The sequence below is a fragment of the Molossus molossus genome, unplaced genomic scaffold (genome assembly GCF_014108415.1).
Source record: "Molossus molossus isolate mMolMol1 unplaced genomic scaffold, mMolMol1.p scaffold_m16_p_7, whole genome shotgun sequence".
NCBI classification, from domain to species: Eukaryota; Metazoa; Chordata; class Mammalia; order Chiroptera; family Molossidae; genus Molossus; species Molossus molossus.
The window spans coordinates 62,955,292-62,972,371 of record NW_023425401.1 but is presented as its reverse complement, the minus strand read 5'-3'; the positions used below and the strand labels follow the sequence as shown (position 1 = coordinate 62,972,371).

The 17,080-nt window shown below is 37.1% G+C and overlaps 1 protein-coding gene across 1 annotated transcript in view; it reads left to right on the top strand.

The window, feature by feature from the left end:
- The first annotated feature begins 3,454 nt into the window (after positions 1-3,454).
- Positions 3,455-17,080, top strand: part of LOC118620447 (T-cell receptor gamma chain C region C10.5) — a 48,364-nt gene continuing 34,738 nt past the window's right edge. Inside the window, exons 1-2 of the mRNA XM_036247537.1 lie at positions 3,455-3,677; positions 3,786-4,089. Of these exons, the coding sequence (XP_036103430.1) occupies positions 3,635-3,677; positions 3,786-4,089 (347 nt within the window). The 5' untranslated portion in view covers positions 3,455-3,634. The remainder of the gene's footprint in view (positions 3,678-3,785; positions 4,090-17,080) is intronic.

Genomic DNA, 17,080 nt, shown 5'->3' with positions numbered 1-17,080 from the left:
CCTTATCAATTAAAGTCTTATCTGGGAATGAGTAGATATAGGCCTCGTTAATCATATCACCATCCAGATACTTCCACTAACTGGAATGGCTAAGGCTGAGGGAGGAGTCATTGTGTATCAACACTCCTAGATATAGTACATATTCATTACCACATATAATTATCATCACACCCCAGCAATAGCACCATTATTTGTCAATTTTAAAGGTAGAGAAATTAAAGCTTTGAGAATTAAAGTGATTGGTCAAAGACAAGAAGTTCATGTGTTTTTAACTGGACTGTGAGACTACCCTGAAAATATAAACATCACAAATCTATAACAAACAAAATACTTGAAGTAAATTTGGGATAGAGCAAATATCTTATTTCTGGAGGAGGAGGAAGATAGCTCCTCACTTCACATTCAGGGCCATGCAAACATGATATCATCAGAATAGAGGTCTGAGCCATTGGGACCATTATTAGATGAGCCCACCCTATTGTGAGTATCCCTTGGTTCTGCCTGTGATAGAAGAGTGAGAATGGGCGAAGAGAAAGAACAGCTAATAATTTGTTGTGTCAGAGAGTTCTCTATTAGTGTTTACAATTCTTTGCACATATGAACTTCTTCAACCTTCACAATAACCTATGAGGTCTCTTCCATTATTACTATGAACCCTATTTGACTCATGAGGTAGGTGGGATATTATATATCCCAGCAACCTGTCCAAGTCACACAGCTGACACAAAGCAAAGTATGGTTGGACCCACATAATCTAGCTCCAGATTCTAACCTCTAGATCAGCGGTTCTGAACCTGTGGGTCGTGACCCCTTTAGGGGTCGAACAACCCTTAGACAGGGGTCATCTATGACATAACAGTAGCAAAATTACATTTATGAAGTAGCAACAAAAATAATTTTATGGCTGGGGGTCACCACAACATAAGGAACTGTATTAAAGGGTTAGAGCATTAGGAAGATTGAGAACCACTGCTCTAGATCATAAGTAGATAAAAAGAAGTGCTATGCTTTTTCCTATAAGCACGAAGAAAACAAAACTAACCTTTGTGAAACCTTTGCTGACACAATTTTGCACTCAATCATGTGACCAGGCTTTGAGTGGTCTGGAATCTTCACAGAATATGTAAAATGTCAATAAGTTACCAATTTTTTCCAAAATATAAAATTAAAAAATTCTATTGTTTCATAATGCTACCTCTGAAATAATTGTGAAACAAATGGCTACCTTTTAACCTATGGATTCTACTTATACAATACATTCTAGGCATCCCAAGAAAGAATATGGACACCACCTAGTATCTGTACCATACATATTTCCTTTCTGATTTTGTAATTTCTAAGGTGTGGCAACATATTTATTTCCAACATCTTCTCTTCTAAGGACCCTGGTTCTAGTTCTCAATTCATAGAGGCCATTGGACAAAAGAAGGGAGTTTCGCAGGAAAGGCTGAAATAGAATCAGCCTGTCAGCCTGTCTCCTCCTACCTCAGATGCACACAACCTTTTATGTTTACATCCGGTCCATGTAACTCCTGATCATCATATTCTCTTAGTGTGGACCACAGTAGATTTATTGAACCTACATAAGGCCTTACTGATTACCTAAAATTTAATAAAAGCAAGGGTAGAGAGAAAGACCTGAGAGAAACCCAAAGAATCTGAGAACATAAGCCCTTTTCAGCAGGAATATATAGAAAAGCTTGTTAACATACCGCTGCTACCTTCTTTGCATGGTTATCTCATGTAGTACTCAAACACCCTCATAGAGCAGTAATGAGATGTGGCCAGTGAGACACTCTTTTATGCTCAGGTCTTAGTAGAAAACTCTCCAGCAGCTTTTTATATGTCAGACTAAATGGTCAATAACAGGGAAAGAGACACCTGATTTACATTGCATTCAAAGGATAGAATATTATGCAGCTATTGAAAACAATGTTTTATGAGCTGATTAATAAAATTCAAAAAAGTATTTATAATATAAATTTATGAGTATATAATAACCTTTTAACAATAAAACTGTTTTTTTTTGATAGAAGAATAATAAAAGGGGAAAGAAAATTCTTCAAAACTTTAAGAATGATTATTCCTGAGAGACTAGATGGTTTTACTTCTTCTACATACTTTGATTATCTTTATATATTTTCCTAAATGACCTAATATGGCTTTATCATAAAAATATTTAACAAAGTAATTTTCTCTTGTTTGATAATAATTTTAATAAGACTTCATGACATCACTGAAGACTCATGATGCACCAGATACTAGTATTTGATTGTTTTGTGCATTACCTTCATATAATGTGATAACGGGAGACTTGTAACACCTCTAGAAGATACATGTGCACACAAGGTACATATGTGGAAAGTGAAACATGAAGCTTAAGTAACTCAACGAATGTCAGATAGTGTTAAATGGTATTAGAAGGTATTTAATTTATCTTTGGTTATTAAATAATACTTACATAGATTATGAAAAGACCTCAATATTGCTCATAATAATAAGTTAACCAAAGAAGAGAATATAAAGCCAAATATTCAAATCCTACTTTAAAATATTTATTTATATATAATACCAAGCAATCCTATTTCTATTCATAAATATGTAGAGAAAAATTCAAAGTAAAAGTAAAGAATGGGTGCCTTTTACTGTCATTTTTTATATCATTTTACTCAGACTTTCTTTAATGAGCAACTGGTACTTATCTGACTTCTCATGTTTCCCAGATCTGCGTCTTTAGATGAGTCAGTTCTCTCTGACAATGTCCTCAATGCCAAATGGAGGTCATCATAACAGCAGCCTCACAGGAGTGTTGTTGAGAGGAATAAATAAAATAAGTAAACATTTAGAATAATATTTTTATTACTGCCTTACAATAACAGCTCCTCAATGGATGCTAAATGCTACATTAATTTTAAAGCTTATTATTACATATTAAACATAGCATTGCTTTGAAAAGACTCCTGCATGTGGCATAATGTTTATGAGACAGCTCCAAGGTCCAGAATGAGAAGTTGAGTTCTACAGATTGCTCTGTCTCCTATATCTGCTAGCAACTGCAGTCCAGTCCCTTCTTGGTGGCACTCAGATTACAAATGAAATGTGGGTGCCCTGAGTCATAAACTGTGTGCTGACATCTCAATTAATTTTAAAAAATACAAAAATACTTCAGTGCTTATGTATATGGCATCTTAAATAACGTCAGTGAGGTGTTTCAGTGTCTGCAGTTTCCACACCCAAATTCTGAATCAACAGCAAATCACAGAAAGATAAACAAAGGGACTGAACACAGCAGATGAGTCTTCATATTTCTAAAATAATATTTTTATTGCATGGTATTTCATTGGAAATCGCTGAGTAAGTATGAGAACCACCCCTGCCCAATCCCAAGATGAACACATTTATTTCAAAAATTTCTTTTCAGATCATGAACCCTCTTACCCAGCCTTTTCAGCACTTGTGGGACACAGGAAGCTCCAGACTGGTCATATCTGTAGTGGATCATGAAGAACCCCAGGGAACATCTGAGCCACCACTTCTTAGATAAACCACAACCAGCCCCGCCCTCCTGCCATTGGTCTGCTAACAGGGACCTCACTTCCTTACCTTCTCCCTGGGAGTCAGCTTGGTGTATAGGATGCCACTACTGGGAGCAGTCGTGTTCTTCTCCTTCTGGGATTGTGAGTTGCCCCCAATCATTTCAGTCTACAAGACAGACTGGATAAATTCTTTATTGTTACCTCTTTACATGTCGTTTGTTCACGGAAATTTTTTTCTTTCTTTTGCAGTTGGCCTTGCACAGCCAAAGTTGGAACAACCTGAAATATCAATTTCCAGGGCAAAAGATAAGAGTGTGCATATATCTTGTAAAGTATCCTCCAGCACCTTTAATACAGACTACATACACTGGTACCGGCAAAAACCAGATCAGAGTATAGAACATTTAATATACGTTTTCTCGACAGCCCCTGCTCATAGCAAGAACAACAAACTTGAGGCAACTAAAATTTTTCATTCTTCCACTTCCATCTTGAAAATAAATTCTTTAGAGAAAGAAGATGAGGCCGTGTACTTCTGTGCCTTCTGGACTATGTATTATGTACACAACATTAAAGTTGCCAAGATAACCTACACAAGAACCATCTTCAGATCTGTGCCCACCCACAACCTTCTCAATAAGGGTAACCACAGAGGCTGCACAGCTACGCGTCCAGCCTGGATCTCCCTCCCCACAGAACTATCCTTTTTTTTTTTTTTTTTTTTTTACTACAGAGATTACCTGTAATGTAAATAATGTGATTCAAACTGAAAGAGGAAATCATCAAGTGTCAAAAAACATATTGGTGATATTACATCTTATGTAATCATCTTAACACTTTTGCAATGTAATGATCATTTTTTTTCTACTTTACTTTTAATAATTTAAGGCCAGAGAGAGAAAATTCATTTTAAAACCCAAGTTCCATAATGCAGCTTCCACCTTGTCAAGCTATCCTAAAGATGTTCAGCGTTTACTTACTCCATACATTTTGGGGGTGGATGTGGGGTGCGCTTGCCCTCTCCTCCAAAGGGAGGAAGATTACTCATTTTACACCGAGGGATTGTGTCAGAGCCCAACCAGCACACTTCCTTTTGCACAGGCCTCAGATGCCCCCGGGAGCATCAGATGATCATACAACAAGGTGAATACTCATTAGGATCCTTTTCCCAGGATTCTGTTGGGATCCTGTGAGGATCATAGCAGTCATTCATTTAGAGCTGCTGCTCTTTCTGAGGCACTGTCCTAATTCATCTCATTTTTGTGACAATCTGTTGACGTGCTATCATGATTCACTTTTTATACATAAGGAAACAGAGGCTTAGAGATGTTATTTACTTGGTCTGTAGTCACCAAGTTACTGAGTGGGGATGGAAGGCTGCCTTCTCTGGCTTCAGTGACTGTTCTTGCAACCAAACCCTGCCTCTGATACACAGGCAGTAGAAATGATACCTATTCTGTAGTTCCTACAGCTAAAGAGAAAACAAATTCTTATTCACAAAATAATTACTAAAGCAAATAGATTACTATTCTAAACTTAGTCTGAATTTAAGTGTTGTCTTCCTACAATAAGTATCAATACCATGGCTGATTTGACTTTCAAAATATAAAGCAACAGCAAAATAGAAAACAGAAATAGTAACATTCTTTTCTTTTCTTTTTGAAATCTTATAAATAAATGAAAAAAGAAACTTGTTCTTTTAAGGACATTTTCTAATAGAATATCTGTTCCTAACATTCTTGGAACACAGCCACACCTACTCATTTACATACTGTCTATGAATGCTTTTGAGCTATAATGGCAGAGATAAGTAATTACAGCATAGACCTTATGGTTCACAAAGCCAAAATTATTTGTTATTCAACCACCTACAGAAAAAAAATTGCCAGCCTCTGTTGTGCATGGGGTTGGGGAATGAGTTTGTAGCTATAAAATTCAAGATGTGATAAGAGAAAATATTGATAACTCTTAGTACATGAAAATGAAACCAAAGTTTCCATGATAGCAACATAAGTTAAAGCAAAGGACAAATCACAAACTATAGAACATATTTGCAATCTGTTTAGCAGATAAATGCCTGCTATTTTTGATATAAAACTAAATTTTAAAAATGGATATAAAGCATTTAAATATCCTATAGGAAAATGGCAAAATGTATAAAAAGTCAATTCATTAAGAGAGATAAAAATTATTATTAAGCATATAAAAAGATGTTCAACTTTACTTATAATAAGATAAATGCAAATCAATACTGCATTGACATACTATTTCTCACACATGAGATGGGCAAGAATTTAAAGGTTTGACCATATACTCTGTTGGTTAAGCAATGAGGGGAAGTAGGCACTATACATTGCTGGTAAAAATGCAAAATGTAGAGGAATTTGGAACTATCTAACAAAACTTTGTATTTATTTACCTTTTACTTAGCAAAAAAGCTTTAGAAATTTACCCTGAAGACACAAATTTCAACAATATTAAAATAATATATATATAAAGTTAGTCATTGTGTAACTGCAAAATATTGGAAATTACATAAACATACAAACATAAGATATTGGTTGAGAAAATGATGGCACATGCATAATGGGGTATATACAGCTGTAAAATAGAAAGAGAGAGGCAAATTAATTATAATTCTATATACAGTTAACCCTTGAACAACATGGCAGTTAGAGGCATTGACCCCTTACATAATAAAAAAAAAATCTGTAAAAAACTTTTTACACCTCATAAACTAAACTACAGTCATCCTTCAGGATCCACGGGGCATTGGTTCCAGGATCCCCTGCAAATACCACGATCTGCAGATGCTCAAGTTCCTTATTTAAAATGGCAAAGAGCAGTACGTACAGTGGGCCCTCTGCATTTAGAACTCACAGCTGAGGATTGAAAATGCTATTTTTGCCCTGGCCGGTTTGGCTCAGCGGTTAGAACCTCGGCCTGCAGACCACAGAGTCCTAGGTTTGGTTCCCGCTAAGGGCACATACCTTGGTTGCAGTTTGTCCCCGGTCCTGTTTGGGGTTGTGTGGGTGGCAACCAGTCAATATGTCTCTCTCACATTGATGTTTCTTTCTCTCTTCCTCGCCCCCCCCCCCCACTCTATCTGAAAATAAATGCAAGAAAATATCCTCGGGTAAGGATAAAAAAAATTTTTTTTTTAATGCTATTTTTGATCAGCCATTGTTTGAATCTATAGATGCAAAACCCACAGACATGGGGGGCCAACTGTATTTATTGAAAAAATCCACATATAGGTGGACCCATGCATTTCAGATCTGTGTTCTTCAAGGATCAACTATACTGACAATTAACAACTAGAAATTAAAATGTCAAAAATAGCACTATTTACAAGAGCAACAACAGCCTATATAACATTTAGAGATAAATTTAACCAAAATGTAAAGGATTTATATGCTGAAAGCTGCAAAACTTTGATGACAGAAGTCAAAGAACAACTAAATAAATGGAGAGATAAGCCATGCTCATGTATTGGAAGACTCAATATATTTAAGATATCAAACTTTCCCTAAATTGATAAATAGATTTAATGTAATCCAAATACAAATCTTAGGAAGATTTCTTATAGAAATCAAGAAGCTGGTTGTAAAATGTATATGGAAGGCAAAGGACATAGAATAGCCAAAACATTGAAAAGATTAAAATCTTAGACATGCTATTAAAGCTTCAATGATCAAAACAGTGGAGTATTTTTGAAAGGCCAGATATATAGATAGGAGCATCAGAAAAGATAATCCAGAAATACGCCCACACATAAGTACTTAACTGACTTTTAACAAAGTTGTCAGCAAAATACAAAAATGAACAAAGGATACAATTTTCAACTAATAATACTGGAACAATTGTTCATCTATGTGGAAAAACAAAACAAAACAAAACATCTCAATTCATACCAAACACCATAAACAAAAATTAAGTCAAAATGGATTACAAGACTAAATGTAAAACCAAAAACAATAAAACTTTTAGATGAAAATACAGGAGAAACTCATTGTGACCTGGGTTAGGCACAGATTTCTTAGGATGGAAAAAACAAGAAACATTTGACAAATTATACTTTCATAAAAATTAATATTTCTGCTCTTTTTAAGACTGATAAAAACATGGAAAGAGTAGCCCAGGTTAGGAGAAAATATTCTCAAAACATCAAAAAAGAAAAAAAAAAAAACATAAAAAAATGGAGTCCAAAATATATAAAGTACTTTCACAACTCAATTAAAAAAGCAATGCAATTAAAAAATGGGAACGAGGACTGGCATGTGCTCAGAGATGTGAAGAAGAGGAAATGACATTGCTATCCTCTTACAACAACAACAACAAAAGAGGGACATACTGAAACTTAACGACTTTGCTTAAACCTTCAAAGAGCTCAGGGCAAGTGGCATATTCAAAATCTGAAGACAGACAGGCAGGGAAGAACAGGAGCTGAGTATTTGCTCACCTTGAACAGATGCTGTCAAACACCAATTAAGCTGGTCAGAAGATTAAACTAGAAGTTTTAAATAAACTAACAGCTGAGTATAGACCAGTTGGAGAGAGCGAACACTTGGGAACCACAAATATAGGGCATTTCCCACTATCTTTTAAGCTTTTTCTCCAGGTAGCCCACAAGATTCTTCTAGAGATCAGGGAGAATCTAGAGAAAGTTTCCCCCATGGTGCTGGCTGTAGGAAGGGGGCCACAGCTACTGCTGAAGTCCACCCTCACTTAATCTACTTCATTTCCACTGTAGAAAAAAAAAATTAATCTGCAGGAGAAGGCACTGGTGGAATCCCACTGCAGTTGAGGCAGTACAACCAAAACTTTGCCGAGAACCATTTCCCCTAACTCCACAAGGTAACAAGTTTTCATCTGCAGAAGAATGAGCTTCAAAACCATACCAGAAGTGGATGGATACCCACTGCAGCTGGGGGAGGGGAACAAGGGTAAAAATGTTCTGCCTCTGGAAGACAGACAGGAACACATGGGAGGGGACATTTTCAAAACTCAGTTTTATTGTTTCTGCTTACCACTGAGTCAGAGAATGTCTACTTCCCTGACCTCTCACCAGCATGCTAGCAAACTTTGAGTAAAAATAACTGAAATATAGAGAGGGTAGGTGGGAAGAGATTAACTAAGAAATTTATATGCATATATGCATAACCCATGGACACAAACAATAATGATGATGAAGGCCTGGGGAATAGAGCAGGGTGGAAGAGGTCAATAGGGAGAAAAGTGGGGACATCTGTAATATCTTCAACAATAAAGATAATTTTTTTATAAACTAGAATATAGCCCTGGCTTGTTTGGTTCATCAGTTAGAGCATCAGCCCTTGGACCAAAGAGTCGTGGGTTTGGTTCTGGTCAAGGGCATGTACCTGGGTTGCAGGTTCAATATCTGGCCCTGGTCAAGGTTGTGAAGGAGGCATACAATCTATGTGTCTCTCTCACATTGATGTTTCTCTCTCTTATCGACGTTTCTCTATATATATCTCTCAGCCTCCCTCCCTTCTACTCTATCTAAAAATCAATGAAAAAATATCCTCAGGTGAGGAGTAACAACAACAACAGCATCAAACTAGAATATAGCTAAGGGGGCTTCAAGAGACAGACTTTCTCTGGGGAACACAACAAAGGGAAGACTGAAAGCCAAGTGAGAAGACAAAATCAAAGTATGACAAGAGAAATTTTAAATCTCTGAACCCTAAAAACAACAAATTCCAATACTGATAACTTAACACACCTCAACCCAGTATAACCACTTACTAGAATATCAGAAATCCTCACACTAAAAGCCTAGCAGGAGGAAAGGTTTGCTCATTTTCAAGCATTAAATGTTTTTACCTCAGACTCTATTGTACCATACATGTCCATCTTTCAACCAAACGGCAAGAAGAAACACAGTCCAAAGAAGCAAAGCAATCATTTGAACCAGGCTGAGACATGACAAAGATATTGGAACTAACAGACAGGGAATTTAAAATAAATATGATTAGTATGTAAATGGCTCTAATGGGAAAGGCAAACAACATGCAATATCAGATAGCCAATTTCAGCAGAGAGATAAAAATTATAAAAACAACAGCAAACAAAGGAAATAGAAGAAATAAAAAACACAGTGACAGAAATGAAGAATGTCTTGGAAGGCCTCATCAGTAAGTTAAGCAGACATAAGAAAATAATTTGGTAACATGAGGATAGGCCTAGAAATTTTCCAAAGTACAATGCAAGGTGATGTGGTTGAGATAGAGATAGAGCAGATCATCATAAATCATAAAAGCACAGAACTATGAACAATATTCAGTTTTCAAATATATATGTTATTAGAATCTCAGAAGCAGAGAAAAGAGAAAATGGAGAAAAAGAATTTTTTGAAGCAATAATGGCTGAAAGTCTTCCAGAATTAGTGGTAGAGACCAAAGACAAAGAAAAATCTTGAAGGCAGACACAGGGGGGGAAATAGCAGGTTTCCATCAGAAACAAGCAAGCAAGAAGACATTGGAAAGAAATATCTGAAGTATTAAAAGCAAACACTGACAACTCAGCAAAAATATCCTTCTCTATCTCTCCCTCTGTTGAAGGACAATGAAAAGATAAAAAAAAGTCTGGGACAAGAGGAATAGGAAAACTGAGGCAGAGAAGTTAAACAAAGTCAAAAAGCTTTGGAGGCCGCTTATAGCAGGACATTATTTTGAGAAAAAGATTAAAACCTCTCCTTCTCACTGAGGAATGCAGGAAAGGAGGTGAATAAAAGGGGGAAGGAAGAAGAGGAATCAGAGACCCTTAGTGCAAATCATCCTGAAGTTGTTAGGACAGTGAGGAGGAGGAGAGAAGAAGAATATAAACAAAAAAAAAGGCCAGGAGTCAGGATTTAACTGCTAGGTATCTCCCATAAATTGTGGGAAAGCCAAAACAAATAAAAGGGAGACTTTTAGAGTTAATCTGTACCAGGATATCTAGCAAAGGAACTTAAAAAAAAAAAAAAAACCTTATAGATAGAAGGGTATATAAGGCAGAAACCGCCCACTCTACTTGCTCTTCAGATTAGCTGAGAGCCCATCTGTGCTTCATAAACCAGATGTATAGGTTTGCTGCTTTGTTTCATTAATAAAGGTGCATACTTTAATGTTTTAATATATTCACTTGCATTAATGTTTTAATAAATTCACTGAACACAACACAAATATTATCTATAGTCTCTTATATAAATTCTTTTATATGAGAAGACAAGAACCGAAGTTGGGGACAGCTCACTCCCATTGATTCAGTGGGCTGTCCAGTAACACCTCTCTGGTGTCTGTGGGAGGTGCATGTCACATCTTCATCATACCTCTCCATCGTTCCTCACCGCTTCTCTCTCCCTGTCTTCGTTTTGGACCCATAAAGGACTTTAGTTCTTTGAGAGAAAAATAGCTTGTTTACACTGATATCATCAGATGGTAACAACCACACAGTAATAACAGCAATCTGCTGATAAATTCAGTTAGAAGACCTATTTCCACAGGATGTTTTGAGGAAATACCACAAGCTCCGTTTCCTTCAGTTTATGGGTCTTAGCTGTATGTTCAGAGTACCACTTCCTCTTACTAAATCAGCCTTTGTTTTGGCTCTGTGATCCTTCCCTTATTCAATCACCTCAACTAACAATTGCTGGCAGAATGCTGCTCTTGCCCCAGGTCATCCTGGTGGCCTACCTTTGGACTTGTGAGTGATTTACCCAGAGGATATCTAATTCATTTGCAGGGAGGCCATAGAAAAGCCTGGACAGTATAACTAGCCCATTCAGATAGAAGAAAGCCACAAAGTCATTCAAACTAAGCTGACAGATTCTACCATACCTTGAATTCTTCAGAAAGAAAGTGGAAACTGTGGACCCCAAGATTTTCATTACCAGAGGATAAATGTATACTATTTTAATAAATGCCAAAATTTCATTAAATTTTGCTTTTGCTTTTCTTTCAGGCACAAGTGGAGATGCTCAAATAACACAAGTACTAACATCCATTACCAAGAAAGAAGGAAGTACAGCATTTCTCAAATGCCAAATAAGAGAGATCTTGCAGAAGAATGCACCTGTACATTGGTACCGACAGAAGCCAGACCAGCCACTCAAACGAATTCTGTATATTTCCTCAAATGACAATGTGATCCATGAACAAGGTGTTAGTGAGGAAAGATATGAAACAAGAAAACAGCAGAGTAATTTGTTATTGAGTCTCAGGATACACCGAGTTCAGGAGGCAGATGCCGGACTGTATTACTGTGCCTGCTGGATGGAATACACTGCACGGGAACACCCACTGTCACTGAACAAAAACCTTTTCATGCTGTCCCATCTGTACAAACACACATTCCTGCTCCTTTCTGCCTCCCAGAGGGACCTGACTACTGTCCACAGAGGACTTTCTCCTGCACATGTGTCCTGAGCAAGGTCTGAGCTAGAGCCCAAGGACCCAATTTGCGATGCTTCTTTCAGTAACGTCATTATAATCTATCTTCACCTCTCTGGGGCCTACGATGGCTTTTCTAAAGTGTCCTGAATAGACTCTGCTTCATCATCTATGGAAGCGTCCTGGAAAGGAAGTCATAATCCAGTGCTCAACATGGTTTGTTGACAATGAATGAATGATGGAAGATACAAGGTCTTTTGAGTGGCATAGACCTCAGTTTCAAATTTCTGCTCAGGCTCTTACAGAGAGTATGATCCAGGAAAGTTACTAAATCAGGTTCATTCTGTTTTCCCAATTTTACGTAGGCATAATATTAACAACCTCATAAGGTTGCTGAGGACTGAATGACTTTTCATACAAGTTTTACACTGTGTTCAACAAATCACAATGTTCTTTCCCATTATCACTAAACCACTTCACTGAGCCATCTCAGGAACGCTTTAGAAATCACACTTACATTGTCCTCCAAACAACAGTGAAGCTTAGCTTTAATTCTTAAAAGCTAAGAATTGTGAATAGGAAAAGAGTGTAAGGAAACAAACAAGGGTATACCTTTTCTCCAAAATCTCTCTTCATTCACAGCAGAGTATATGTAGCATCATAGTCTCTAAAGTAATATCTACAATTGTTAATATTTACCAAACTCTGTGAAATTTCTGCAAACTATTAATCTATAAAAGACATATTTCTGCATAAAGTTGTGGAAATATTATCTCATTAGTCATTATAAAGTAATGATAGTTTCCTTCCCATTCTCATGCTAGCCACACACATAAAATATTGTGAAAAGTCTGTAACTGAGCTCAGGAATAGGTGTATTTAAAGCAACACTTTAAGAAAAATGGAAGGAAATTGCTCTCAAGAGGAGGTTATCACTTAATTAATATAACACAGGTGCTTTGATGTGGTCTTCCGGGATCTGATAGTTCCTGTAGACCAGAAATATGATAAAATTACACTGCGACAGATTTTACTGAGAAGGACTTTCATGGGTTCTAAAGCAAACCTTCCTCCCCTGTGCCTGCCTCTGTAGAACAAGGGCTGTTACTGCATCCCGGGCCCTGATTCATGCCCTCCAGACTGTCCAATCTGACTAGTCACTGGCAATGCCAACCCCATGGATTTTCCTTGTGTCTTTGGCTTGGGTTTGTAAGTTGACTTTTCCTCTTTTTTATCTTTTTATTGTTTTTATCTCCAGAGTCAACCTTTTTCAAGTGCTCTGAATTCTCTCCCTTGCTTTTCAGATGGAGACACCAAAATGCAACTATCTCAAGATCAACTCTCCTTTACCCGAAAACGAGGCAAAACAGTTCACATAAGCTGCAAGCTGTCTGGGGTTCCCCTCGAGAATGCCATTGTGCACTGGTATCAACAAAAAGGAGGGGAGCCCCTAAGACGAATCATTTATGGCTCAACCAAGAATAACAAGGACGACAAGATCAATCCCTTCTTGGAGACATATAGGAAAGATGATGGAACCTTTTACCTGATAATCAATAATGTCATCGAGTCCTATGAAGCCACCTACTACTGTGCCTGCTGGGATCTCACAATGTCACAGAGTCACAAGGGACCTGTAAGAAAACCTTCTCTATTACTAACCCTCAACTCCTGTCACATTCGAGCAACCATAACAGACTCTTTAATGCTCTTATTCATAAGTACATAAACTGTCGAGACAGGGAGGGCTCCCAGGACATATTCAGCATAGTGCCCACACTTGAACTGAGAAAGCTGGGGCCTGCTCAGAGACGGCAAACAACTTTTCCAAAGCTAGTTAACCACAGAGGTTCCACTTGTGTTTTAAATGTTCAGTCCAGGGCCTTTCCTGCTTCTCTTATGGTCAGTGTTGAACTTCGTTTAGCAAAATTGTATTTCTTTAATAAGATAGCTTTAACAACTATATCATGTCTTCATAAGTGATGTCCCCAGAATGAGATAAGTCTGATATGTAGGCAGAGTATGTGACTTCACACTGTTTAAAAGGGATAAACAGCAGAGGGTGGGCTCCAAGCTCCCTCTATCTCCATGTTGTTTTCCTATGTCTACTTACTCTCCTTTATGTCTGTAGTTTCCTTTCAGTTTTGAAATACTCAATAATTGGAAAGTATTCCTGGCACACACATCAAATAAATGAGTTTGTGGGAGGTAGAGATTGATTTTTCATGAATATATTTATAAATCTTTGCTAGTTACAGAATGACCTATTTAACCAAGGTTCAAATTTCCTACTTTTCACTCTGATGCCTGACACCTATTCTAAGTGCATGGTCATGCACTTGGTTCCAAATTAGATAGCCCTGACTCACTTTCTGCATTGCTAGAGTGACTCAGGATATTTTCACGCCCAAGGTCTTACTAACCAAACCTTGAAAATAACAAGAACAGCAGTAGTAACAACAATCTTTACCATTACATTACAGCTGAGTGCCTCTCTCCTTGGATGTTTAATAAGTATCCAGAACAAAATTATTGATTTCAATCTCACTCCCTCACCCTAATCCCCATAATTTGTATTATTTTTCTCCTCAAACTTTTCTGTCCCAGTAAAGGACGAAGGTGTATTGTGTCATTGAACAAAATAGCAAGAATATTTTGTCAAGCAGCTGGTGTTCTCTTGATTTTTCCACATATTTTGCTTCCTCTGGTAATGAAAGAAAAAGAAATGAGGAAACCTGAGTATCCAGCATTTACCATGATATGAGATTTCAAGAAGAGACAGGAGACCCTAGGATCTATGGTTTCATTGGGCAGAAAGTAAATAAAAGCCCAGCCAACTCCATGGGGCCTACCTGAGACTAGAACCGGTTGTCCAGACAAACCCTTCAACCAAAACTCTTAGATCCAATGCAGAGAACTCCCATTCCTCTCTTTCTAACTTAATGCAAGTTTAGGAATTTTTTTTTTTTTTCTAGCTTACATGTGCATGGTAATCAGCAAGCTCATGACAGAAATAACTACTTTATCCGAAAAAAAAAAAAAATATATATATATATGTATATATAATTTGAACTGTATGGTCTAAATGTTCTCATGAACACTTTAATCTCCTAGTGTAACTCAAGGACAAGTGACAAGAAGCTAATTTGTAGAATTTAATTGGATATCCCAATTAAACTAGACCCAGACCTTACAGATTATTTTACTAGGTGCTAGCACTGACTGCCCATTGCTTTTCAGGATATGCAAATCAACCATTTCACATACATTTTACTTAGGATGATACTTCCTGTAATTCTCAGAAAGCCACTCTCAATATCTTATATTAGAACATTTGGGATATAGATTTTCTAAATTATATAGTCCTGGAATATACCTGAAAACTGCCCCTGCCACACACATCTTTCCAACTCCACCCAAGAAGTGTCAAGTATTTGAAAGAATAGGGTTTAGGATTTTAGGAACATGAACTCATATCCCTGCTCAGTTTAAAATCCCTAGCTTTCAGTTACCTTTCTAGCCTTTTAATAGTAATAACCGTTGTATAGATAAAGCTGAATAAGGATACATGTAGGGATGGTGCCTAATTCATAGCAGACCCATTTATGAATTTCTCTTCCTTTCACTACTAGAGAACACAGAGCCATGTCTTCTGATCTTAGGAAAGAAAAAAGAAAGGAAAGGAGATTTGGAGCCAAGATACAGTTTCTACCTGAACAGAGATTTTTTCCACAGGCCGGTGACTTTCATGCATAACTTTTCAGAACAAACATTTCTTATTGGCAAAAAAAAAAGGAACAACCACGTGCTTCATCAAACATGTTTTCCTGTTGGTGCTGTATAAATTTTAAAAACATATCTTATTTGTATACAGTGTCATGTGAAGTACTCAAAGTGAAAAGAAGCCCTAAGGGACTAGAAAATCATCAAGTTCAGAATGAAGACAGATGGTAAAATTGCTAAAGGGAAGAAACCGCTTGGAAGGAAATGACCTGGCCTTTGTCAAACACTGCCCTGAGTTTACATAAACAAGTAAACTCAGTACTTTCCAATGATTGATTGTACTATATTGAAACATATTTGATATCCTCTAAGTGATGGGTGAAATCCACATTATGTCAGACTATTATTATGTCAACATTATTTTGCTTTAAGAAAGTCTTTTGGCCCTCTTCTCACAGAAGTTTGTGCAACTTCTTTTGTTTTAAGATGGCGACCACATCCTTAACTGTAACATGAGATGTATCTAGTTTTTTTTTAATTATTTGTTTTTAATTTTTTTTTGTTACTGATGTTTCTCCTTTTTCCCCACATTGACACCCCCCTCCCTTTCCCCCCTGCCCCTTCCCCAGCTTTGTTACCTATGTCCATTAGTTATGCATATATGCATATAAGTTCTGTGGTTTATCTCTTTGCCCCTAACACCCCCTCTTCTGGGGTTTATCAGTCTGTACCCTACCTCTATGTCTTTGGGTCAATTTTGTTCATCAGTTTGTTTAGTTCATTATATTCCACAAATAAATGAGATAATGTGATATTTATCTTTCTCTGTTTGGCTTGTTTGGCTTAGCATGATACTCTCCAGGTCCCTCCATGTCATCTCAAATGATGAGATCTTTTTTTCTTACAGCTGCATAGTATTCCATTGTGTACATGTACCACAGCTTTTTTATCCATTCATCTACTGATGAACACTTGGGCTGTTTCCAGATCTTAGCTACTGTAAATAGTGCTGCTATAAACATAGGGGTACATATATTCTTTCTGATTGGTGTTTCAGGCTTCTTAGGGTATGTTCCTAGAAGTGGGATCACTGGGTCAAATTGTAGTTCAATTTTTAACTTTTTGAGGTAACACCATATTGTTTTCCATAGTGGCTGCACCAGTCTGCATTCCCAGCAGCAGTTTATTAGAGTTCCCTTTTCTCCACACCCTCGCCACCACTTGTTGTTTGATGATTTGCTGATGGTGGCCATTCTGACCAGTGTAAAGTGATACCTCATTGTTGTTTTAATTTGGCTCTCTCTGATGATTAGTGACATTGAGCATTTTTTCATATGTCTCTTGGCCATTTGTATGTCCTGTTTGGAGAGGGTCTCTGCCCATTTTTTACTTGGGTTCTTTGTCTTCCTTTTGTTGAGTTGTATGAGT